At 40.0% G+C, this 26568-nt stretch overlaps 1 protein-coding gene across 2 annotated transcripts in view; it reads left to right on the forward strand.

Annotated features, from left to right (window-relative positions):
* Window positions 1-3770: 3770 nt before the first annotated feature.
* LOC131237314 (pentatricopeptide repeat-containing protein MRL1, chloroplastic) overlaps window positions 3771-26568 on the forward strand; it is a 141212-nt gene continuing 118414 nt past the window's right edge. The window contains exons 1-2 of one of the 2 annotated variants that reach the window (XM_058235020.1): window positions 3771-4159; window positions 25628-26438. In XM_058235020.1, coding sequence (XP_058091003.1) covers window positions 3818-4159; window positions 25628-26438 — 1153 coding nt within the window. In that variant the 5' untranslated portion in view covers window positions 3771-3817. The remainder of the gene's footprint in view (window positions 4160-25627; window positions 26439-26568) is intronic. The other variant, XM_058235021.1, reaches the window with a different exon arrangement.

The following is a 26568-nucleotide window of genomic DNA, read 5'->3' on the forward strand; positions in this document are numbered from 1 at the left end:
TAATCATGGTAAGCACACGTTCAAATTTCATACGCATACGATACTTTCTACATATACATGGAATACACTATCTCAATATAGTCATATATATTAGAAACGCGATACCAGCATCGCATTTGGCATGTGAAATTGCACCCACATCAGTAATAAACCATTAACCGACATTGAAAGCCTTGAAAACCATAACCTATACGTTTATAGTCCGCACCTTTCGCCGGTAGACTTGTAACGAACTCAATTTTAAAGCTAAGTCTTTGTCTACGGCAGATTCGCAACCTCTAGCATAAATTAGGTTAGCTATTTCATAACTTACACTATCTGAAACCCTAAAACAGATTAGGGTTAGGTTTTCTTACTTAAGAACGGGATTGGTATCGCCCGTATAGCGACACAGGAGTGCTGGCGAAGCACGTGGAGCGTCAGGGAAAGATCCCAACCTCTATTTCTCACACACTCTCTCTCTCTTCCTCACTTTCTTCTTCTCTTTTCTCTCTTCTTTCCCTTAGGGTTTATAAATTCGTATGGCATATGAGAGAGGGTGTTTAAGGTCCTTATATAGGCCCAGGTTTGATGAGAGTGGCCCCAGGGCTAAGGTATACTTAGGTTATATCCAAATATGGGTCATTCCGGTCCAACAGAGCACTTCTGGTGGCCTCTTTTCCACGTGCGGTCGGACTTAAGCTCCTTGACCATGGATCTAGATTAGGCTGAGTTTTCGTATCGATCGGATTTACAGATTAGCCGTGGCAGACCAGTTTCAGTTCAGCGGTCACGGTCACTCGATCAGGGCCACAAGTACATCGACATGTGTGGGACATTTCTCCTGATCCGAGGGTGTATTTGAGTCAGATTCTGACGGTCTGAATCCTTATATTTAGCCCGCAAGCGACACGACTCAGATTACTTAAATTCAAATTTTTATTTCTAAATATTTTCACGTTTCTCACACTCTTTGCTCCGGGCTCAAGTTGTGTAGTTATAGACACAATCAAGACTTGATTTTCGAGGGGGTTGTCAAGTCCAGTAATGCGCTCATAACTGTATAGTTTCGAGGTAATCGGACTTTCGACGTGCGGTCTAGGTCCGATACGGAGTTTCGGTGTGCTCCTGAGAGCAACCGGGTTTAGAGATGGATTCTAGATTTCAGGGTAATGTAGCGTCAATGATTCTGCACATTTTCGGTCTTGCAGATCACATTTAAAGTGATTAGTGCTAATTTCACAAGCACTCTAGTTTAACACTTGCTAACATTAACCTAATTTTTTAAAGGTTTTGATCCTAGGTAATTTCTGCCTGAGGTGGTACTCGGGTCTTTGTACGAGTTTTTTCGAGACGTTACATTGCTCGACTCCCGATTTTCAGGGCGTTACAACGAGCCTCCCCGTAGTGACCAGTGAGCAACCCAAACTCGTGAGCCGAATATGGTGGTATATGGGACACCGTATTCGAGCTGTCGGCATACGTTCACGTGACGAGCATCCCGTAGTGACCTCGAGTATAAACTAGGCCTATGCTGAGGTGACGAGCCTCTCCGTAGTAACCTCGAGTGTAAACTCGTGAACTTACCTATCCACTGCTTTTCATCAAGGGTGATGCCCTACAACTTGCCTATCGTATGTGATTAAATAGGATTGACGACCTTAGATGGATCATTATTTGGGTAAGTGATATAAAGAGAGGTACCTTAGCTTCTCAAATCTGCTGTATGAATAAACATAATAAATTACTTGGCTAACATGACCATGCACCGCATTGCATGTGCTTTGGCGAGGAAGCACACGTTTAGGGAGTTTGCCATATGCGACCGTGAGATGAAATCGCTGAGGGAGTGCAGGCGAGGGCATACATCATTACTGCATACCATTCCTACATTAACAAGAGTAATTAGGAAGTGATTGATACATTGCTTTATCATTATTGCTTGATTGAATTCATAACATGTTAACCTTTGCCTGATAGTACAACTGAGTTGATCACTCACTCCCACTCTAGGACGGTGTTTTAAAATACCAACTAGATTTTGATTTAGATGCAAGTTGCGATGAGGCTTACGTGACGGAACCAGACTTCTTTGATAAGGAGGAAGAGTTCTACTACGTGCAGCTCTCAGGCGGGTCTATGTAGACCTCGCGCTGCTTCAATGGGATTACAGAGATATTGGATTAGTTGAACATTTATATTTTGTCACTTTGTATATTTTGAAACAAATTATGTATTTACTCAGCCCGATAACACGCTTATACTGTGGAGGTTATGAAACACGTATATACTTTATACATTTAGTCCAGTCTTCCGCTTGCTTATTTACATTAACTCTGGAGGATGATATGCTGATTTAGTGTAATCCTACTCATTAATGCACTAATATGGACAACATTTAAGCATCATTATCTATGTTGCATAAGTGATGCGTTGGAACTTGGGAGTTGAGCTTTGCTCGACCCCCGATTTTTGGGGTGTTACAGAATGGCTGGATCAAGCCTATAAATAGAAAGGCAATGCAACAAATGAAATTGTCTCATACCAACTCAAACAAATCAAATATATTTTTCAATTATCCCGTCGATTTACATTCTTTAGTGTAATATGTTACTTTTCTTGTTAAGCAAATTACGTTAATTAGTATAATCTTTACTTTACAAGCTTGTTGATTTACATTCCTTAGTATAATCCATAGCAATAACTAAGTAACCAGTAATTCTAGTTGTAATTCAAGTCTACGCTCACATGCTGGACTCAGTTCATTCATTAGAAAGGTGTTCTCTGACTGTTATTAGCGACCGACTGTAAGGATCACTTTCTCGTCTCATTTCACCTTAATTAAAAAGACATCTTATACAAAAGTCAAAGGTATAACCCATTATCGGAGTACGAACCCTACTCTCTAACTATTATCTGATCCAATTTACGCATTGAGTGAGTGGCTTAATAGGCTCAATGTGGCTTAATTGGCTATCCATATCTTTGGATCTCCATCATACAATTGTCAATCTTATTGCTTGGAGTTATTATCGTTGGAATTGGAGTTGCATTCCAATTCTCCCGCACAGCCGGTGCATAAAACATCAGCCAGCATGTAAAGCATCAGTTGCAGGCGTTTCATCCTACCTTTTTCTTATATTTGAGAAAATGGAGGGGTGGATTTCTCACCGACATATTTAAGTGGCGAGCCCTCTGTAGCTTCCGAAGACGGGAACTCCCAGTGGTTCATTTCCGTCCGTGCAACCAACCCAAAGTTCTGTCGGGCCTACGGAGGTTAACGTAAGAAATCCACTCCATCCATTCGTTTCTCAAGCTTCACGACAGGAGAGGAATCCAAAAATCAAGCAGACACATACAGAATAGCGATAATGGAAGCATCTACCGTTGAAACTTTCCTGGAGCTGACCATGATGTTTATATGCCATCCAAACCGTTCACAGGGTTTTTACAACCGGGAAAAACTGTAGGCACAAATATAATCATATCCAAAACTTCTGCAGCCTCCACCAAGTGTCCAATGGTGGTATTCAATCCCACTGTTTCGTATGGCGAGGTTCACCTGAGTTTTGGATCTGACTGATTTTCGAATATCTGCCCTATTGTGATCTTGATAAACTGATGGACGGATCGGATTTCTGACCGGCATCTCTGTGGACCCTACAACAGGAACTTCAGGTGGGCGGGGAGCACTAGGCAATCAGCATCCGCTTTGCACGTGCACCATGACTCTAATCCCAGCGGAAAAACTATCCCACGTCAGCATTGCATAGAAGGGTCTCTCTCTTCCATATTACCTGTTCCTTCTTCCACCACCACTCACTCATCATCTCTCCTCATGGACGTGAGCTTCTCTGCAAAACCCCAAACCTTCATTTCATCCTTCATCATCCCTCTTCCTTCTTCTTCTTCAAGATTCTCCTCTCATTTCTATCATTTTCGAACCACCGTTCTCAGAACAGAGTTCCTCGGCAGTGGCATCCGCTGGAGGCCTCCGTCTCTCCCTTCTGGAAGGAGATGCCGGAAATCGGCGCTTTCCGCTCGATCACCTCGTTTCCTCATCAGAGCTACCTTCTATGGAAGATCCATTCTCGTCGCTGTCGCAGTTGCCGTTGCCAACTTCGCCGCGCTTCGGTTATTCTACTTGAATTACATGCAGTCGAAGAAAGAGGCTCCAAAGGTGTGCTTTGATTTCAGAGGCATTCTTTCAGAACTGAAGTTTTTTTTTTTTTTTTCGATGTTTTATGTGTAATGTAACTGGAACTCTGATTCAATCTGATTTTCTTTTTCTTGCTTGCTGAAAAGGGATTTTTCACTTGAGAACCGGTTTTATAGTCGTTGGGCCCATCCACTGCATATGGGTCCAACCCTTGGTGGTCGTAGCCACTGAACTGGTGGCTGCCGTCTTGGATTGCACATACTGCATGCCATTACGATGATCCTGCCCATCCAACTGAAGGAACTTTCCTTTAAGAATTGAATGGTTGGGCACCATCGGACCCAGCGGATTGTCCAATCAGTTGGACTTATTTATTTATATTTAACATTGGCTATCGATGGCAGGGCCTGAAGAACAAAAGGTTCCGATCATGGGTAGTGTGCTATGCAGGGTATGCTCTGAAGGCTAGAGCTTTAGGTGATCGAATAGGCTATGAGGGGTCATTTGGATGACTGTAACTTTTTAAGTTGTAAAACAACTCACACCTGACTTTCAGGTGTAAGTTGTTTACATGCTGCCTGTTTTGGTGCAAGTGTGGAGAGAAGAACTGCAAAGCAATCATGACAGTGGAAGTTGTTCAAATGTGATCTCCACTAGCACCCTGGATCGCTTAGGGTTGAAAGCTAGCCCTCATCCTCAGCCCTATAAAGTTTCTTGGGTAGATAAGACTTCGCTTCTGCCTTCTGGTTTCCCAGCAGTGTTAAGTTCCTGTTGAGTTTGGATCTTATAAGGACACGCTTTGGTGCGATGTGTTGCATATGGATGTAGGCCATATCGTCTTGCATAGACCTTGGCTATTCGATTGTGATGTTATAATATTCGGCCGCTTGAATACTTGTTCATTCATACATGAGGGTAAGAAGATCAAGTTGGTCCCTCTTCCACCCAAGAGCACCCTGGGTCAGAAGGAGAGAGTTAAGAAAAGCGATCCTAAAGTGTCAACGAAATCCCACCCTAAGTTTCTACATATCATAAATGCTAGTGAGTTTGAGAAAGAGACTAGGGCGGATTCGGCGTCGTATGCCCTCGTAGCTAGAGAGGTTACACCCCAGGTTAGCATAGAGTTGCCACGTGAGGTAAGTCTGGTTTTCGAGGACTTTAGAGAAGTTTTCCCTGATAATTTGCTGGACGAGTTTCCACCCATGAAGGACATACAACATGCTATAGATTTGGTCCCTGGGTCAACTCTATCAAACCTTCTTCACCATTGAATGAATCCTACGGAGCACGCAGAGTTGAAGAAGCAAGTGGACGAGCTCATCATAAAATGTTCCATCCAAGAGAGTACGAGTTCTTGCGCTGTGCCCGCCCTTCTCATGCTTAAGAAAGATGACATGTGGTGCATGTGTGTGGATAGTCGCGCCATCAATAAGATCACAGTTAAGTATCAGTTTCCCATACTAGGTCTTGATGACATGTTAGACATGATAGCCTGTGCTACGGTCTTTTCGAAGATTGACCACAAGAGTGGGCACCACCAAATACGTATTTGCCCAGGAGACGAATGGAAGACTGCCTTTAAGGCGAAGGATGGGCTTTACGAGTGGTTGGTCATGCTTTTTGGTTTGACTAACGCTCTGAGTATGTTTAAGAGGGTGATGACCCAGGTGTTGATACCCTTCAATGGGAAGTTCCTAGTGGTATATTTTTATGACATTCTTATTTATAGTACTACTGAGGAGCAACATCTCCATTCTCCACCACTTGAGGCATGTTTGTAGGGTCCTTAGAGCAGAAAAGTTATTTGTGAACCCGAAGAACTGTACGTTCATGTCAGATAGAGTCATTTTCTTAGGGTTCATTGTGTTGTCTGACGGCATATTTGCGGATCCTGAGAAAGTCAAGGTCATTGTGAGTTGGCCTGAACGACAGAACTTTCATGAGGTGCATAACTTTTATGGCTTAGCCACATTCTATAGGCGGTTCATTAGAAGGTTTAATTCCATTGTGACTCCCATTACAGATTGTATAAAGAAATAGGAGTTTAAATGGACTAAGGTGGTCTCCAGAGCTTTTAAGGAGATTAAGGGCAAGATATTAGAGGCTCCCTTCATGAGCCTTTCTGACTTTTCTAAAGTCTTTGAAGTTGCGTGTGATGCTTCAAGGGTTGGTATAGGTGGAGTTCTTACTTAGGAGGGGCACCCCGTTGCTTATTTAGTGAGAAGTTGAAAGAAGCTATGCAACGACACTCTACATATGACAAGGAGTTCTATTCGGTCGTGCAATTTTTGCCCCATTGGTGTTACTATCTCCTACCGCAAGAATTCTTCTTATTTTTTTTACCACGAGGCCTTGCGCTATCTCAACTCCCAAAAGAAATTGAACCCAAGGAATGCTAAGTGGGTACAGTTTCTTCAGGAGTATTCGTTTGTATTAAAACATAAGGCTTGGGTAGAAAATAAACCAGCCAATGCCCTTAGCTGTAGGGTGACGCTACTCCAATCCATGAGTATTGAGGTCACTGGGTTCGAGCGTTTGAAAGAAGAATATCCGTCATTCCCAGATTTTGGAGAGTTGTATGCGTCATTTCTAGGTGGTCAGATGAGGAATGATCGGGGGTTTGTCATTTTTTACGATTTCTTATTCAAAGGTGACAGACTCTGCATCCCTCATACTTCTCTCTGGAATTTTCTAGTTTGGGAGCTTCATTCCGGAGAGGTAGCTGGTCATTTTGGGAGAGACAAGACTATTACTCTTGTGGAGGACAGATTTTACTAACCAAGCCTTAAGAGAGATATGGCCAAAATTATTAGGCAATGTATGACTTGTCAATTGGAAAAGCAGAGAAGGAAGAATACAGGTTTATATACGCCTTTCCCAGTTCCTCATGCTCCGTGGCAGGACCTTAGTATGGATTTCGTGCTTGGACTTCCCAAGACTATCATGAAGCACGATTCAATCTTTGTTGTAGTGGACCATTTTTCCAAAATGGCTCACTTCTAGTCGTGTTTAAAAACTTTAGATGCCTCCAATGTGGCTAAAATTTTCTTTGGGGAGGTAATTTGTTTGCATAGTTTGCCGAAGACCATTGTGTCTGACAGAGATGTGCTCTTCGTGAGTTACTTTTGGAAGACACTTTGGCATATGATGGGTACGTGACTTCAATTCTCTTTGGCTTACTATCCTCAAACCGATGGGCAAACAGAAGTAATTAATAGGAGCCTAGGAAACCTATTGCGTTGCTTAGTGGGAGACCATACTAGGACCTGGGATGCAGTTTTACTTGTTGCAGAGTTTACATACAACAGTTCAGTGAATAGGTCCATAAGTATGAGTCCATTTGAAGTCATGCATGGGTACAAACCTAGGAAGCTTATAGATCTGATCCCCATGTCCATCTCACATAGGCCATCCGAGTCGGCATTTGCACAACATATGCATGATTTACATGCTCAGATCAAAAGAAGTAATGTAAGTAACGAAAAGTATAAAATTCATGATGATTCTCACCATAGGTATAGGGAATTTCAGGTGGGTGACTACGTCATGATTCACATACGACCAGAGCAGTTTCCTCAGGAAACTTATAAAAAGTTACATGGCTGTAGTGCAAGTCCCTATAAAATTTTGCAAAGAGTAGGCACTAATGCATATATGGTAGATATTCCTTCTAACATGGGCATTAGTTCCACATTCAATGTAGAGGACCTGGCTTCTTGTGATGGTCTTATTATTGCACCAACTAGCCCTTTTTCGGACCACTATACGCCATATTTGTCCCCTAGTCCTTGGCCTTTACCTACCCCATCATCACACCCTTTACCTTCTCTACCATCGTTACCTGAGAGAAAAGAGAAGATTGAGGATGTGTTGGATGATCGCGTGGTTTCCACGAGACAAGGAGGATTTCAGAAATTCCTTGTCAAATGGAAGGATAGACCAGCGTCAGATAGCATGTGGATTACAGAGACGGAGTTTCATAGGTTGGTTCCTGATCTTCTGGAGCGGTTTTGTAGTTTTGCTTCACTAGAGGCGAATCTTTCTTAGCTGGGGAGGATTGATGAGGATATCGGACCTTCATATCGGGTCTACCAGAGGAGGAGGGTTCCAACTGTAGCCCCAGCTTCACTTTGGATGGATGAAATCTACATGAAGCCTGACAGGCCACTTTGAAGACCCCACATGCATAGCTCGTGCATCAGGATTAGGAAGACCCCACATTGGGAGGATGCATGTGGGCTACTTCGATAGGAGTATTAGACCATTTGATCATGCCCGTTGGCTCATCTGATCATCAAATCATCATCTATGGGCCATCAGACCGTTGATCTACTTAGATTTTGTACCATATGGGCCCCTAGTACTTGGCATTTATGTTTTTATGTTTTTTGGACTTGATTATTGGTTTGGATTAAGATTTGGTAGCTTACAACTTTTATTTTTGAGTATGCACTTAAGTTTTTAGAGACAAGGGTATTTTTGTAATTTTCAGCTACTGAATGTCAAACAACCACTTTCTCTAAAAAGCTCGAGCTGTTAGAAGATGGTGTATCAATGTATATCAAGGGACTTTAGCACTCCCCCGGATGTGCGAGGTGGAACTCCACACGAGAACATACTGGGCAAGGGTGGAGGGATACTCGCAACTCACACCTAGGTGGAGGGACACTCACAACATACTGGGCAAGGGCGGAGGGACCCTCCCCATCGAAGTTGATTATCACTCTATATTCAAGAAGATTGTATCCAAAGAAGTTCTTGCTCTGTGCATCAAATTGAGAACTAGCTCGTGTCATCAGTGAGCCTTTTCTGAGATCACCACTTCTTTACATCACAAAGAGGTTGTGTATGGTTTGTCACGCCCCGAAATCCGGCACCTGGGTATATCCGACCCCGATTCCGTACCCGCAGGCATGACTTATGTTTTGTATGTTTACACTTCATATACCACGCATATATTGACAAAATAACCTCATTCATAAAATATAACAATCCAAAAATTTAATAATTAAACATTTATTTAAAGAAAAATGTCCATGTTCCGACTATTCAAGATTATCATCAAACACATATCATCGTAATGTTGTCATACTAAATGTTCATTACACTTATTTAGAAAATGGTAAAGAAATAAAAATAAATAAAAGAAAATCTCTTTAAGCTCCTCCATGTGATCCTGATCCTGAAATTTTAAAATCCCAACAGGGTCAGCTACGAAGCCTAGTGAGTAATCTCAACACAGGTTTCAAAATAATCTCATATAACATGAATAAAAGTATTAAAAGATACAATACCTATTTAGGTAAAACAACAAATGAGGAGATTTAATAAACAAAATGTTTCAATGTAAATTCAAAGAAAAATGGATGAATAAAATCAACATATGTTATATTCCATAATAAAGGTGTGGTTTATTCTTTTTAACACCAGGGCCAGTTTATACCGGTTGGCCAACACCCGCGCTAATAAAACACCTAGCCTGGCAATGGGAACCTCTTGCATAACATGCTCACCCATCCAAAGGGCACTTGGTGAGGGACCCATTTGTACGTTGGCTGGTCAAACTACTACCCTACCGAACCTGGCAGTGGGAATCTTTTGCAATCCTGACATGCTCACCCACTCAAAGGGTACGGTAGATGTTCCAAAAGGTACCAGTTGGGTTTCTGGGACTTTCAACCCAAGGGTCTTGATCGCCCCACCTATTTACGCTTTAGGGATTTTCAACCCAGAGGACTTGATTGCCTCACCTATTTTCTGGTGTTTCATAACTATTTTAATGATGCATGATTTTAATATTGCATAAATCAAATATTTCTAAATATCTTCAATGACTACCATTCTTCGGTCAATCCATAATACTTGATGTACATGATTTAATAAACTAAAAACAAAATTTTCAATCAATGTAAATTGTATGTAGATAATTAAAATTTTACATAAAAATAAAATAAACATTCAACATAATCTATTAGATCATGGTTAAAATACAATGAAAAAATAAACATGCAACGTGATTTATTAAATCTTGATTAAAAAGATAAGCATGCAACATGATTTATATGATTTAAGATCTATATATAAAATATATATAAACTCAAGATTTTGCAATAACTTTTAACAAAACAAAATCTAAGTACAAATAAATAATTTTTTTTTTTTATAGATAGGATTAACAATAAGACTATAAAACTTAAATGAAATCATATTAAAGCAATGACAACAAAAATAATAATTTAAACAACATTTTAAGAAGCAGGGTAAGTAATTATGTCAAATTAAAAAGTACATCCAAGATGGCAATTTTGTATTATAAGTACAATTGAATTAACAAATAAAATGAATTAAATTAAATTATATAAAGTTTTCATAAATATCAAGTGAGAGAAAACTCACTTTTTCTTAAAAGTATTTTCTTTTTTCTTTTTCTTTTTCTTTTTTTATTCTTTTCTTTTCTTCCTCTCTCTTCCTTTTTCTCTCTTCTTTTCTTTCTTCCTTTTTCTCTCTCTTCTCTCTCTCCCTCTCTTTCCAACGTGAATGTCCAGCAATCTACTTCTCTTTTGTAAGAGTCACACCACGAGAGTCACACCACATCCCACTTCTCTTCCTTTGCTCCTTATTTATAAGGATAGCATCTCACGTGTGCTATTAATGTCTTTTAAAATTTCAGTTTTCTTTCATTTTTTCTTTCTTTCTTTCTTTCTTTCTTTTGGTTTACACCACGTGCACAAATCTAAATGCTTCACATGCATTTATGCTTCCGTTTTACAATTCTTTTCATAACGTTTTTTTTTTTTTTTTTCTTTTCTTTTGCAACGTGGGCTGTTTAAATGCACACATTCACCATGCATCTTATGTGCACCACATGCATGTGCCACATGTATGTGTAAGCTATGATGCATGCATGGCTACTTGTGTGTGCGTGAGAGGTATGTATGTGATGTGTTTGGTGTATTTGTGAAGTATTCATTGGTGCATAAGTGTATGATGTAGATGGATGGACGGATTAATGTATGCATAGATGGACGGATAGATATATGCAAATGAGTTATTGTACGATCGATGGCTAGACTCCAAGGTATAGTTATGGATGGACGGGTAGGATTGTGGGTGGCCATATGACCGATATTATGGGTGGTCAGTTTAGATGTAAAGGCAAGTGTTCCAATGATTTTCAACATATGGATGGTTAGATGGTTGTATCGTTGGGTGGATGGTTACATATATGGTTGAATTTATTAGTTAATGAATAGTTGGATTAGATATGTCTAAATCAATGGTTGAGATTGAACCAGTTGATCTTATAGATCGTCGGTCATATCGGACTAATTGGGTATGTCGATCAATGGTTAAAATTTGACGGTTAAGATTTATTTGGGTTATTACATTCTACCCTCCTTAAAAGAAATTTCGTCCTCGAAATTTACATACCTATAATGCGAATAGGTGAGGGTATTTCTCTTAGATCTCGGCCTCTCGTTCCCATGAAGCCTCTTCCTCAGTATGGTGACTCCACTGAACCTTGATTAACGGTATAACCCTGGATCGAAGCACTTGGTCCTTCCGGTCAAGAATACATACTGGGTGTTCGATGTATGAAGCGTCTTCTCGGATCTCTAATGGTTGCTAGTCTATAACATGAGAAATGTCCCGCTCATATTTCCTTAACATCGACACATGGAAAACATCATGAATACCAGACAACTGAGGCGGTAAAGCAAGCCTATATGCGACAACACCAACCTTGGATCTCTAGAATCTCAAACGGACCTATATACCTTGGAGCCAACTTTCCCTTTTTACCAAACCTCATAACGCCCTTCATAGGAGAAATCTTTAAGAAGACATGATCTCCAACTACAAACTCTAGATCTCTTCTGCGATTGTCTGCATAACTCTTCTGACGACTTTGGGCTGTGCGCAAACGGTTTCTAATGATAAAAATCTTCTCCGTTGTCTCTTGCACAATCTCTAGTCCAAGCAAACTACCTTCTCCAACTTCTGTCCAACAATTTGGAGATCTACAAGGCCTCCCGTACAAAGCCTCATATGGCGCCATGCCGATACTTGTCTGGTAGCTATTATTATAAGCGAACTCGATTAATGGTAAATGATCATCCCAACTCCCTTTGAAATCAAGCACGCAAGCTCGGAGCATATCTTCAAGGATCTGATTCACTCTTTCAGTCTGCCCGTCAGTCTGAGGGTGAAAAGCGGTGCTAAACTCGAGTGGTTCCCAGTGCCTTTTGTAAACTTCTCCAAAAACGAGACGTAAACTTAGAATCCCGATCGGATACGATGGATACAGGCACTCCGTGCAGTCTAACTATTTCTTTAATATATAGTTTACATAATTCTTCTAGGGGATAGGTAGCACGTATAGGAAGAAAATGTGTGGACTTAGTTAACCGGTCGACGATGACCCAAACCACATCATGATTATTACGTGTCCGTGGCAATCCCATAATGAAATCCATGGATATGTGCTCCCACTTCCACTCGAAAATCGGTAGTGGCTGTAACATCCCCGACGGCTTTTGATGCTCTGCTTTCACCTGTTGACACGTGAGACATTTGGCTACAAAATCAGCGATCTCCCTCTTCATATTATTCCACCAATATTGCCTACGCATATCATGATACATCTTCGTACCTCCAGGGTGGATTATGAATTTAGTGCGGTGTGCCTCGTCCATAATTTCCTTCTTTAATTCAGCCACATTTGGTATACATAATCTTCCTTGGAACCTTAATCCACAATCAGTACCAACTTTCCATTCTGACTTACCACCTTTTTCAGCTTCTATTACCTTAGCTTGTATCCATGAATCTTGTTGTTGAGCTTCTATAACCTTACCAATTAAGGAAGGTTGAGCGGCTAGGTTCAAGAGACGAGCTACAGACGTTTGCAGATTCAATTGGATGTCAAAATCCTTCACTGTATCTAACATTTTCCATCGCTGAATCAGGAGGTGAGCGATTACTCCGTGTGGCTTACGACTTAAGGCATCTGCTACTACATTGGCTTTACCTGGATGATATTGAAGGGTGAAGTCATAGTCTTTCAAGAATTCCATCCACCGACGCTGCCTCATATTTAATTCTTTCTGAGAGAAGATACTTCAGACTCTTATGGTCTGAAAATAGCTCGAACTTCTCCCCATATAGGCGTAAGCTACAACCTTACCTTGTTGCATAAGGACGCAACCTAAACCTCTATATGAAGCATAACTGAAGATTACAAACTTTTCACCACTCGAAGGAATGGTGAGGACAGGCACTGTCGTCAACCTAATCTTTAACTCTGAAAATGCCTGATCACAAGTATCATCCCAAATGAACTTTACACCCTTCCTGGTCAATCGAGTTAATGGTGCCGTAATTCGAGAGAAGTCTTTGATAAATCTTCGATAATACCCTGCTAAACCAAGAAAACTACGTATTTCGGTCACACTCGTGGGCTGTTCCCACTTTAATACTGCTTCTACCTTTGATGGGTCTACTGATACACCCTTCTTTGAAACTACATGGCCCAAAAATTTCACTTCCTCCTTCCAAAAGTCACACTTTTCAAATTTAGCATATAATCAATGTTCCTGCAGGGTTTGAAGAGTGATTCTAAGATGTTGCTCATGTTCTTCCTGGGTCTTTGAATATATAAGAATATCATCTATGAATACTATGACAAAACAATCTAGGTGTGGCTTAAATACTCTGTTCATTAGGTCCATAAATACTGCTGGTGCATTTGTTAGTCCAAACGGCATCACGAGAAACTTGTAGTGGCCATAACGAGTCCTAAAGGCCGTCTTTGGTATGTCTACTTCTTTAATTCTAAGCTGGTGATATCCTGACCGCAAATCTATTTTGGAGAAAAACTTGGCTTCTTTCAACTGATCGAAAAGATCATCTATCCTAGGAAGTGGGTATTTGTTTTTAATGGTCACCTTGTTTAGTTGGCGATAATCAATACATAATCTCATCGAGCCATCTTTCTTCCTTACAAATAAGACTGGTGCACCCCACGGTGATGTACTCGGCCGAATGAAACCCTGCTCCAATAACTTTTGAATCTGCTCCTTCAGTTCCTTCAACTCTACTAGTGCCATACGGTACGGTGCCATGGAGATTGGTGACACTCCGGGCATAAGATCTATACCAAATTCGATCTCCCTTCTTGGAGGCAACCCTGGTATGTCTTGAAATACATTGGAAAACTCACATACGATTGGAATTTGATCGATACCTACTTCATGTGGTTCTTCCTCCAAAAGTGCTAAGAAATCGCATAACGGTCCATTCTTTTGCTTTCCAAGAAACTGGAGTCTCGGTCGCCCAGGAATAGAGAATGTCACGGTCTTCTCAAAACAATCCAAATTTGCATGGAACGAAGCTAACCAATCCATTCCCAGAATAACATCGAACTCTTGCATGTCTAATACGATAAGGTCAGCTAACAATACGGAATCTCCAACCATGACAGGGCAAGATCTACATATCTGATTTAACACTACGGAGCTTCCTATTGGTGTAGCAATTACTAAATTCTTATCTAGGAGTTCAGGAGATAAACTCAATGTATGCATGAAAAGAGTCGAAATAAAATAATGTGTAGCTCCTGAATCAAATAAAACTTGAGCGGGCGAGGAATAGAGAATTATGGTACCTTCCACCACTACTCCATTAACATTTGCGTCAGATGGTACTATAGTAAACACACGACCCTGGGCTGGTTGTCGAGAAGCCTGACCTTCCTGCCTCGGCTGGTGGTGTTGTATTTGTGGGCGTTGCTGTTGCTGAGGGGGTCTTTGTTGCGAATTTCTTTGATACTGTTCCGGTACTTGATGAGATGGGGGTCTCTGGTATTGCGGTTGAGGTGCTTGAAACTGTGGCTGAGGTCTCGGGTGCATCTGCGGGGGCGCCCGATAATGTGGTTGCTGAGGTGGTTGTTTACAAAAACGCGCAGAGTGACCCTCCATTCCGCAGTTATAACATTTACCCGTAAATCGGTTCATTGGCTGAGCAGGAGTTGAGGTGTTTGTTACCATCGTCTTTAGTTTCTTGGAAGCATCACCCTGTGTTTGAGATGTATTTGATGCAGCCCTAACATTGCTCTTCGCTTCTCTCTTTTGGTTACGACTCTTCCAGAATTCTTCGTTGTCTCGCTCTATCATTAGAGCCCGTTCTACTACATCGGCATACAATCTAAGCTTAAGTGGAGTCAACTTGTTACGAATTGACCCTCTCAGACCTCGCTCAAACTTCTTAGCTTTGCGAGCTTCATCCTAAATCATAAATGGGGCAAAACGGGATAATTCAGTAAATTTAGACTCATACTGGCCTACAGTCATCTCCCCCTGCTCTAAGCTTATGAATTCCTCTGCTTTTTGCTCCTGTACACACTCAGGAAAGTATTTCTCATTGAACTTCTCACAGAACATATCCCATGTCCATGCAGTATCTTCTTCAATTGTTCTAGCAATTGTCTCCCACCAGTGGTCGGCCTCTCCCTCTAACATGAAAACCGCAAGTGTAACCTTCTGCTCCTCATCACATCCTAAAACAGTGAATATCTTCTCTATTTGCTTTTTCCACTTTTCTGCCTCCATAGGGTCCGACAAACCCTCAAAAGTAGGCGGCTTCAATCTCTTAAATATCTCTATTAAGCCCCCAATGTCATCCTGCACAACTTGGGCGGCTCCTCTATTATCACGACGAATGTGTTGTCCAAGAATGGCTGCCATGTCACCTAAAGCACGAAAGACCCCATCCAGTGATTGGCCACTTTCGGTGGTCCCCGGTGTGGCTGCCATAGGACTAGCTCGACCTCTACCTCTATTTCCACGCCGGCTCCCAGACCTGTTCTAAATTAAACAATAAGCTTTAGATATCACATAAGGATGGATCACTAAAAGACAATACTACAAGTTAAGTTTTGATCACAACAACACTCGCAGGGGATATATCCTAATTTTCAAAGTGACTAAGTTTTCAAGTAAAACCCTAGGTCCTCAATGATTCTAAACTTAAGCTCTGATACCAATCTGTCACGCCCCGAAATCCGGCACCTGGGTATATCCGACCCCGATTCCGTACCCGCAGGCATGACTTATGTTTTGTATGTTTACACTTCATATACCACGCATATATTGACAAAATAACCTCATTCATAAAATATAACAATCCAAAAATTTAATAATTAAACATTTATTTAAAGAAAAATGTCCATGTTCCGACTATTCAAGATTATCATCAAACACATATCATCGTAATGTTGTCATACTAAATGTTCATTACACTTATTTAGAAAATGGTAAAGAAATAAAAATAAATAAAAGAAAATCTCTTTAAGCTCTTCCATGTGATCCTGATCCTGAAATTTTAAAATCCCAACAGGGTCATCTACGAAGCCTAGTGAGTAATCTCAACACAGGTTTCAAAATAACCTCATATAACATGAATAAAAGTATTAAAAGATACAATACCTATTTAGGTAAAACAACAAATGAGGAGATTTAATAAACAAAATGTTTCAATGTAAATTCAAAGAAAAATGGATGAATAAAATCAACATATGTTATATTCCATAATAAAGGTGTGGTTTATTCTTTTTAACACCAGGGCCAGTTTATACCGGTTGGCCAACACCCGCGCTAATAAAACACCTAGCCTGGCAATGGGAACCTCTTGCATAACATGCTCACCCATCCAAAGGGCACTTGGTGAGGGACCCATTTGTACGTTGGCTGGTCAAACTACTACCCTACCGAACCTGGCAGTGGGAATCTTTTGCAATCCTGACATGCTCACCCACTCAAAGGGTACGGTAGATGTTCCAAAAGGTACCAGTTGGGTTTCTGGGACTTTCAACCCAAGGGTCTTGATCGCCCCACCTATTTACGCTTTAGGGATTTTCAACCCAGAGGACTTGATTGCCTCACCTATTTTCTGGTGTTTCATAACTATTTTAATGATGCATGATTTTAATATTGCATAAATCAAATATTTCTAAATATCTTCAATGACTACCATTCTTCGGTCAATCCATAATACTTGATGTACATGATTTAATAAACTAAAAACAAAATTTTCAATCAATGTAAATTGTATGTAGATAATTAAAATTTTACATAAAAATAAAATAAACATTCAACATAATCTATTAGATCATGGTTAAAATACAATGAAAAAAATAAACATGCAACGTGATTTATTAAATCTTGATTAAAAAGATAAGCATGCAACATGATTTATATGATTTAAGATCTATATATAAAATATATATAAACTCAAGATTTTGCAATAACTTTTAACAAAACAAAATCTAAGTGCAAATAAATATATATATATTTTTTTAGATAGGATTAACAATAAGACTATAAAACTTAAATGAAATCATATTAAAGCAATGGCAACAAAAATAATAATTTAAACAACATTTTAAGAAGCAGGGTAAGTAATTACGTCAAATTAAAAAGTACATCCAAGATGGCAATTTTGTATTATAAGTACAATTGAATTAATAAATAAAATGAATTAAATTAAATTATATAAAGTTTTCATAAATATCAAGTGAGAGAAAACTCACTTTTTCTTAAATGTATTTTTTTTTCTTTTCTTTTCTTCCTCTCTCTTCCTTTTTCTCTCTCTTCTTTTCTTTCTTCCTTTTTCTCTCTCTTCTCTCTCTCCCTCTCTTTCCAACATGAATGTCCAGCAATCTACTTCTCTTTTGTAAGAGTCACACCACGAGAGTCACACCACATCCCACTTCTCTTCCTTTGCTCCTTATTTATAAGGATAGCATCTCACGTGTGCTATTAATGTCTTTTAAAATTTCAGTTTTCTTTCGTTTTTCTTTCTTTCTTTCTTTCTTTCTTTCTTTTGGTTTACACCACGTGCACAAATCTAAATGCTTCACATGCATTTATGCTTCCGTTTTGCAATTCTTTTCATAACGTTTCTTTTTTTTTTTTCTTTCTTTTTTTTTTCTTTTGCAACGTGGGCTGGTTAAATGCACACATTCACCATGCATCTTATGTGCACCACATGCATGTGCCACATGTATGTGTAAGCTATGATGCATGCATGGCTACTTGTGTGTGCGTGAGAGGTATGTATGTGATGTGTTTGGTGTATTTGTGAAGTATTCATTGGTGCATAAGTGTATGATGTAGATGGATGGACGGATTAATGTATGCATAGATGGACGGATAGATATATGCAAATGAGTTATTGTACGATCGATGGCTAGACTCGAAGGTATAGTTATGGATGGACGGGTAGGATTGTGGGTGGCCATATGACCGATATTATGGGTGGTCAGTTTAGATGCAAAGGCAAGTGTTCCAATGATTTTCAACATATGGATGGTTAGATGGTTGTATCGTTGGGTGGATGGTTACATATATGGTTGAATTTATTAGTTAATGAATAGTTGGATTAGATATGTCTAAATCAATGGTTGAGATTGAACCAGTTGATCTTATAGATCGTCGGTCATATCGGACTAATTGGGTATGTCGATCAATGGTTAAAATTTGACGGTTAAGATTTATTTGGGTTATTACATGGTTGTCTTCTACTCTCTATCTTGAGGGGGAGTATTGGTGAGAAGGACTACCATGGAATCAATCTCTCGTAGATCACAGTGTACCATACTATTGTAACTTATGCAAATCAGTGCATTCCTAGGACTACCTTACTAAGAGAGAATTTTGTATTTATGTAGCTGTTGTAAGATTCTATAGATAGATGTATTTTTCTATAAGGGAAGGTATCCCTCTCTTAAGCAATGAAGTCATTGTCTTCAAAATTCCCGTTCTTCTCTTCTTAGCCTCATTTCCTCTATCTAAATGTTCCATTTTCATCTTGTTTTCTTCATAGGTTACTAGAAGTCAAAAGTCATATCATAATTTGGTTAAGTTTTCTCTGTCTTTAGGAAGGATCATTGGAGTAGATGGTAGTCTTTTAGGAATTGTTGACTAGGAACTTTTGAGATGATTCTATTGGATTAAGGCTATTCCACAAAACTACTTTATAAGAGAGAGGTGACACATATATGCACATTGTCATAATCATCATCATTGAATCCTTGTCCCCACTATTTGGGCTAGCTTTATTCAAGTTTTTAAATATCGACTTCACACAAAGTTTCACACTTTCGAGAATGGGAAATGACATCTGGAAAGGATTCAATATGGCTGGAGTGTCATATTCCAAGAAAAACTGTGAGTAAACTTTAGGAAAATGTAAGAAAATTTTAATGGAACTTCGAGATATTCTAACAGAAGCATGACATGCTCAAAACTCAAAATGTTACAAAAACCTACTTCGTTGTTTTGGGGACAACCATGCGCTCTCACTTGTTAGCCATAATGATGCAATTATATCCAAATGAGTTCATAAATGTCATATAATAAAAGCCATAATAAAACCCAAACAATACAACAAAAAAACTAAAAAGAACCAAGAATATATTGGTCTCAAATCCAAGTGGTACCAATGGATGGCTTATGTGCTGAAAGAAACCATGTTTGAGAAGTCCTGACACATCAAATTATAAAGAAACAGTGACCTACATTTAGTCTAGAAAGGTCCATTCCATGTGGGGACTGGCGATCCATTGGGCCCAATAGTTAAATGGTCTGGATTGCATAGATGAGCCCCACAAATAATTCCCCCACCTATGTTGGGAGAGAGAATCCAAAAAGGAAAAAAAAGAAGACAATAAACCACTTACGAATTAGCTTCTACTCTTCTTTTTCTTCTTTGTCAAGAGGGATAATGACCAATGAGCCCCACAACTGATAAATGGGGTCCATGGGGCCCAACAAATAAATGGTCTGGATCGCGTTGATCAGCCCCATAATTTCCCTAACTATGTTGGGAGAGAGAATTTAAAAAGTTCAAAAAAGAAAAAAGAAAAGAAGAAAATAAACCACTTATGAATTAGCTTCTTCTCTTCTTTTTCTTCTTCATTGTGGATGTGTTTATGCATGCATGTCTGAATTGGAACCTTTGCCTTGAAGCAGGGCTGTACACGAGCCAAGCTAGCTCGAAAAGCTTACTCAGCTCGGCTCGATCTAGCTCGGCTTGAATGACGACTCGATGCGAACCAAGCTTCATATGACCCAGCTCGTTTTGACAACGAGCCGAGGTCGAGCATAGTGCAGCTTGACTCGAACTCGGCTCGACTCGACTCGACTCGAATATATATATATATATATATATATATATATATATTAAATTATATATATATATATATATATATATATATATATATATATATATATATTTAAACATAAAAAAGCTAAAACTTAAAACTAAAAAAAACCCTTACCCTACCCAGCCATCCGTCCCTTTCTTACCCCTTCTCTTTCCTTTACCCAACCCGCTGTGCCTAAGCTCCTCTCTCTCTCTCTCTCTCTCTCTCCTTCTCCTTGACTCGGCCACTTGCTTGAGCTCGACTCAGTGTCTGCCCAACTCGTCTCAACTGTACGACTTACACTTGACCACTCGCCCGAGCTCTATCTCTCTCTTAGCACCCACAACAAGGTACCTCTATGACTCTATCTAATATAATATATATATATATATATATATATATATATATATATATATATATTAAATTGAATATTTGATTGAGTGGTTGGGTCATGTGCGGGTAGTGTTCAAATTATCTCTGGTATTATTGAAATATCTCTAATATTATCTTTATCTCTAACTCAGTGATACTGATTACACTGGTAGCGATACCGATAGCGCTGGTAGTATCAGAAATTCCAGGTATTTGCAATATATTGCTAAGTATCACCAACGTATCAATATCGCTAATGTAATCGTCAATATTTTCAAATATGTAAATTCTAGGCAATGCATTAATATCGCCAATGTATCGCCAATATTTTCGACTATGTAAATTCTAGGTAATGCTTGTATCATAGTGTATTGATGATATTTCAATAATATCGCCAACGTATTGATATCATCAAAATTTTGTTTATTAGAATTTTTTTTTTTCATGGGCACATGGTTGTATATAGTGTTCAATTTGTCATTGATAATATCTCGATATTATCGATATCGCAATATGCGAGTTATTGAGACCACAATCTTTCATTTCCTTTCCAATTGTTGATGATTTCTTGGTGAAATATCACGTGTCACATGCTTTTGAGGCCCCATTAAATGGAAACTTGTTATATTCGCATTCTTTTTGTAAAGGTAACAGTGGTGGTCGTTACGGCCATTGTTACCGTTACAGAATACCTTGGGAATGGGACAAAGTGGGGATTTTTCATCTGTTACTTAAGGGTATTTATGTAATTATCAAATATTAATAATATAAAGAGGGGGGTTGTGTGAACCCTAATTGAGACCCTTCCCTCTCTCTCTGTCTCTCTCCTCTTCTATTCTCTCTTTCTACTGTTTTTTCAGTTCTCAATGCCCATTCTTCTGAGCAAGTATAGGTGGAAGCTCCTACATTTGATGCTTGTCTTACCAATAGCGAGTATAGGTGCTAGATGTGTCTTACCAATGGGTGGTAGCTGATCTTGTTGCTTTGGTGCTTGTAATGCCCTAAAAATCGAGGGTCGAGTAAAAGTCCAACTCCCGAGTTCCAACGCATCACTTATGCAACATATTTAATGATGATTAAATGTTGTCTGTATTAGTGCATAAAACATGAATAAGATTAAACAAAATCAGCAAAACATAATCCAGGGACAGTTGTAATACGCAAGCGGAAGACTGACTCAAATATGTATAACTCTACAAATTAGTATAAGTCCCCAAAGTATGTATGCATCGCCAGGTCATAATTACATGTATTGTTTCAAATTTCAAAATATCAAAATGTGATAGGCCACTACAAGTATAACCCTGAAGCCCCGTCGATTCAGAACGGTCTACGAGAACCCGCCTGAATACTGCATATATGAGAATGCCTCCTCATCATCCTCAAAGTCCGGCTCCGCCTCGCAGGCTACGCCATCATCTGAACCTGCAACAGGGTCTGGTAGGTGTTCAAGACACTGTCCCGTAATGTGGGAGTGAGTGATCAACTCAGTGGAACAATAAAGCAAAGGTTAACATGTTATCAATTCAATCAAGCAGTAATGATAAAGCAATACAATCGAACATCCCTAAGTACTCTGATTAATGCAGGAATGCTATGAATAAATGATGCATGCCCCCGCCTGCACTCTCTCAGTGATCTTCATTTAACGGTCGCGCATGTCAGTCACTTCCTCGTGCTCTTTACACATCGCCAAATGGCACATGCAATGTGGTGCATGAATATGATTACCAAGCTCTTATTAGTCCTTTTCATACAGCAGGATTGGGAAGCTAAGGTACCTCCCTTATATCAATTCCCAACAATGATCCATTCTAGGGTCGTCAGTCCTAGCAATTCTCATACGATATTGCAGTTCTAGGTCGCTGCAAAGGGCTCGTCACCTTATCAGTGTAGGCCTAGTGTACTCTTGTTGCTACGTAAGGGCTCGTCGCCTCTACGCGGTCTTAAAGTATGCTTGAGGTCACTACAAAGGGCTCGTCACCTTATCAGTGTAGGCCGACAGCTCGAATACAGTGTCCCATACCACTGTATTCGGCTCACGAGGCTGTGTTACTCACTGGACACTACGGGGAGGCTCGCCACCCCACCGTAGGCCGACAGCTCGACCACGGTGTCCCATACCATCATGCCCGACTCATGAGTCTTAGCGGATCGATGTACCAAGGTTAAAGGGGTTTTTCACTGGTGAGTTTGGTACCTTAGATTCAAGCAGTAGCGTCCATACATGGTGAACATACATCGGGTTACTTGACGAGTTCGACTGGTATGAGCGCACATCGAATTGATCGACATGAAGTGCACGAGCACTCCGTATGGCCTAACCACCGTCGACAACTGAAGTACGGCTCGGACTCATCGAACACGTCCTGTGGGGCGAAAACAACCTCAGCCACCAAATCAAGGCCTTTTACCGATTGCCTGGACTATATCGTAGTCCCAAACACATTCAATTATAACAAGTATTCGTATGAAATAGTTAAAGCAGTAATAAACGTATAATTTCAATCCTATAACCATTTGAGCATGTTATGAAGTACAACATACACAGGAATCCACACATGCGCATTTGATAAGTAAAACAGACGATATAATATAAATTGCATGGAGGAAATCATACACATAGTCAAGGTAGTTGAGAATCTTATCTCAACACCCAAATAAAGTACCTGATGCCAGGTACTTGCTCATTCAGACATTTTTACGAACACTTAGACTACACCTTTTTAACATACACAACGTATGTTGATTATAATGTGTATTAGGGCAAAACCTTTCGCCAAGGGGTTGCCGCCTACACAACAACCATATACCCACAACAATTTGTCATGGCGAGCACGAATGCAAATCCTCCACTCATTCAGACATTTTCACAAACACCTAGGCTACGCTTTATAACATACGCGTTGGGATAACATGTATTTGGACAAATCCTTTCATCAAGGAGTTGTTACACATACATCTTGCATATATACACGGCAATTAATCATGGCAAACCCACTTTCAAATTCCATACATATACAGTCTTTTCTACAAATACATGGAATACACTAAACTCCACATAGTTCATACATATCTGAAACGCGAAACAAACATCGCATTTGGCATGTGAAATAGCACCCACATCAGTAATAAACCATTAACCGACATTGAAAGCCTTGAAAACCATAACCTATACGTTTATAGTCCGCACCTTTCGCCGGTAAACTCGTAACGAACTCAGTTTTAAAGCTAAGTCTTTATCTACGGTAGATTGGCAACCTATAGCATAAATTAGGTTAGCTATTTCATAACTTACACTATCTAAAACCCTAAAACAGATTAGGGTTAGGTTTTCTTACCTAAGAACGGAATCGGAATCGCCTGTATAGCGATACAGGAGTGGTGGTTGAGTGCGTGGAATAGTGGGATCGAATCCCAGGAAGAATCTCCAACTCTCACTCTCACTTTCTCTCTTTTCCCTTCTCTTTTCTCTCCTCTCTCCCCTAGGGTTTCTCAAATTCGTATGGGGTGAGAGAGAGAGAGTTTAAGGTCCTTATATAGGCCCAGGTTTGATGGGAATAGCCCCAGGGCCAAGGTATACGTAGGTTATATCCAAATACGGACTGTTCCGGTCCAACGGAGTACTTCTGGTGGCCCCCTTTTCCACGTGCGGTCAGACTTAAGCTCCCTGACCATGGATCTAGGTCAGGCTGAGTTTTCGTTCCAATCGGATTTACAGATCAGCCGTGGCGGACCGGTTTCAGTTCAACGGTCACGGTCACTCGATCAGGGCCACAAGTACATCGACATGTGTGGGACATTTCTCCTGATCCGAGGGTGTATTTGGGTCAGATTCTAATGGTCTGAATCCTTATATTTGGCCCGCAATTGACACGACTTAGATTACTTAAATTCGAATTTTTATTTCTAAATATTTTCACGTTTCTCACACACTTTGCTCTGGGCTCAAGTTGTGCATTTTTAGACATAATTAGGACTTGATTTCCGATGGGGTTGTTAAGTCCAGTAATGCGGTCATAACTGTATAGTTTCGCGGTAATCGGACTTTCGACGTGCGGTCCAGGTCCGATACGGAGTTTCGGTGTGCTTTCGAGAGCAACCGGGTTTAAGGACGGATTCTAGATTTCAAGGTAATATAGCGTTAATGATTCTGCACGTTTTGGGTCTTGCAGATCATATTTAAAGTGATTAGTGCTAATTTCACAAGCACTCTAGTTTAGTACTTGCTAACATTAACCTAATTTTCTAAAGGTTTTGGTCCTGAGTAATTTCTGCCTGAGGTGGTACTCGGGTCTTTGTACGGGTTTTTCCGAGACGTTACATTGCTAGACTTCCTTCTTCTACACTTCCTTTCTCATTGCTTTTCCTGAAACCATGCTTGATTTGTCGTCCTTTGTTAAACTTAGTTGCAGGAAAATTTCATTTCTCACCTCAAAACGTGAGTAGTAATAACCAACTTTCGATCTCAATGATCGAGAATCACCTCCAGTATGATAGCCAGTGCTGGTTACCATGGTAGAATTAGATTTACTTTGTTTTACATATCTAGTTTTACGAATTGGCTTTGTCCACAAAGCGTTACTCTGCGCATTCATGTGTCATACCCAGAAAGAGCCTTACATTCAAATATTGATGTGAATTGAATCCTGCTGCTGCTTTACAATGCAGGTATCTGCAAGGGCAACATGTTCAGTTAGCACCTCAATGTTTGTGGTCACACTATAATGTATCTATTGTTTCAGTACTTGATATGTTTAGTATAACTCATCACAAGTTGGAGAATCTGCTTATTTTCTAGTGAGTTATGTAAATTTCCAAGATATTATCAATGGCTTGTGTTTTGGATTCTGTTCATGTGAAGTACACTTGGTTCTAGAAGCAAGCTACTAACGCTTGTGCTGATGCTGTAGCTTTCAGGTCCCCAAGACCCTAATATCCTAAAAAATCTCCCTTTTTCTAAACACACTGGAGGTGCGACAAAGTGGGGAAACATTGAGAGTCAGATTGAAGGTCCAGGGGATTTCTCTTCGAAGACCTTGATGGAGGAGAGGGAGAGGGAAGGCATATCTGAGGAAGCTGGTGACAATATTTGTAGCGAGAAAGGCCATGCTCCTGACAAGGAATGCATGTTGAAGTTTCATGCAACTGCTTTGAAACATGAAGAAACTATAACAGCTGAAATTTCAGAAGAAACCGGTTCTGAAGTTCTTGCTTCAAGTTCCAGTGACACTGGTTCCCCGCTAACAAAAGAAAATATGGGCATTGCTCTTCCTTCTGTGATGCTTAGTGAGGCAGGTGTGCTGGAACTGGAAAACTCAGCAACTGATATGCCAGAACTTTTATTGAGTGGTGTTCAAGAAGCTGGGATAAACTCCAAGGTGCCTAGGGTAGTGGTTGAACCTGCTTTAAGTGGCTCTGTTGTTCCCATGAAGGACATGGTTGCAGAAGTTAATCATGATGATGAGCTACACCAAGGGATGGCTGAAGAGAGTGAACTTCAAGTCTCAAACTCTAATGGGCTCAGTGCATTTGCGAGAGAAGAACTTCACACATTTTATGAAGAGAAAGAAGCTGGGGTGAGCTCTATATCAACCTTCTGGGGTACAAGCACAATATCTCCTCATATCTCATTACAGAATAACAATAACGTTTCACTGCCGGTAGTGCCTGGAAAACTGTTGGAGGTCAAAGCATCAGCAAACAACTTTTCTCACGCTAGAGGTTAAGCGTGTTAACATGTGCAGTACTTTTAGCCTGGTTTCTTTCTTTCTTTTTTGATTTTGTTATCTTCCTCTTTCCCCTAGCCACGACTCACATTTTACTTCTATGAATATAATGAATCTCAGCATTC

This window comes from Magnolia sinica, chromosome 2 (genome assembly GCF_029962835.1).
Source record: "Magnolia sinica isolate HGM2019 chromosome 2, MsV1, whole genome shotgun sequence".
Lineage (NCBI taxonomy): Eukaryota > Viridiplantae > Streptophyta > Magnoliopsida > Magnoliales > Magnoliaceae > Magnolia > Magnolia sinica.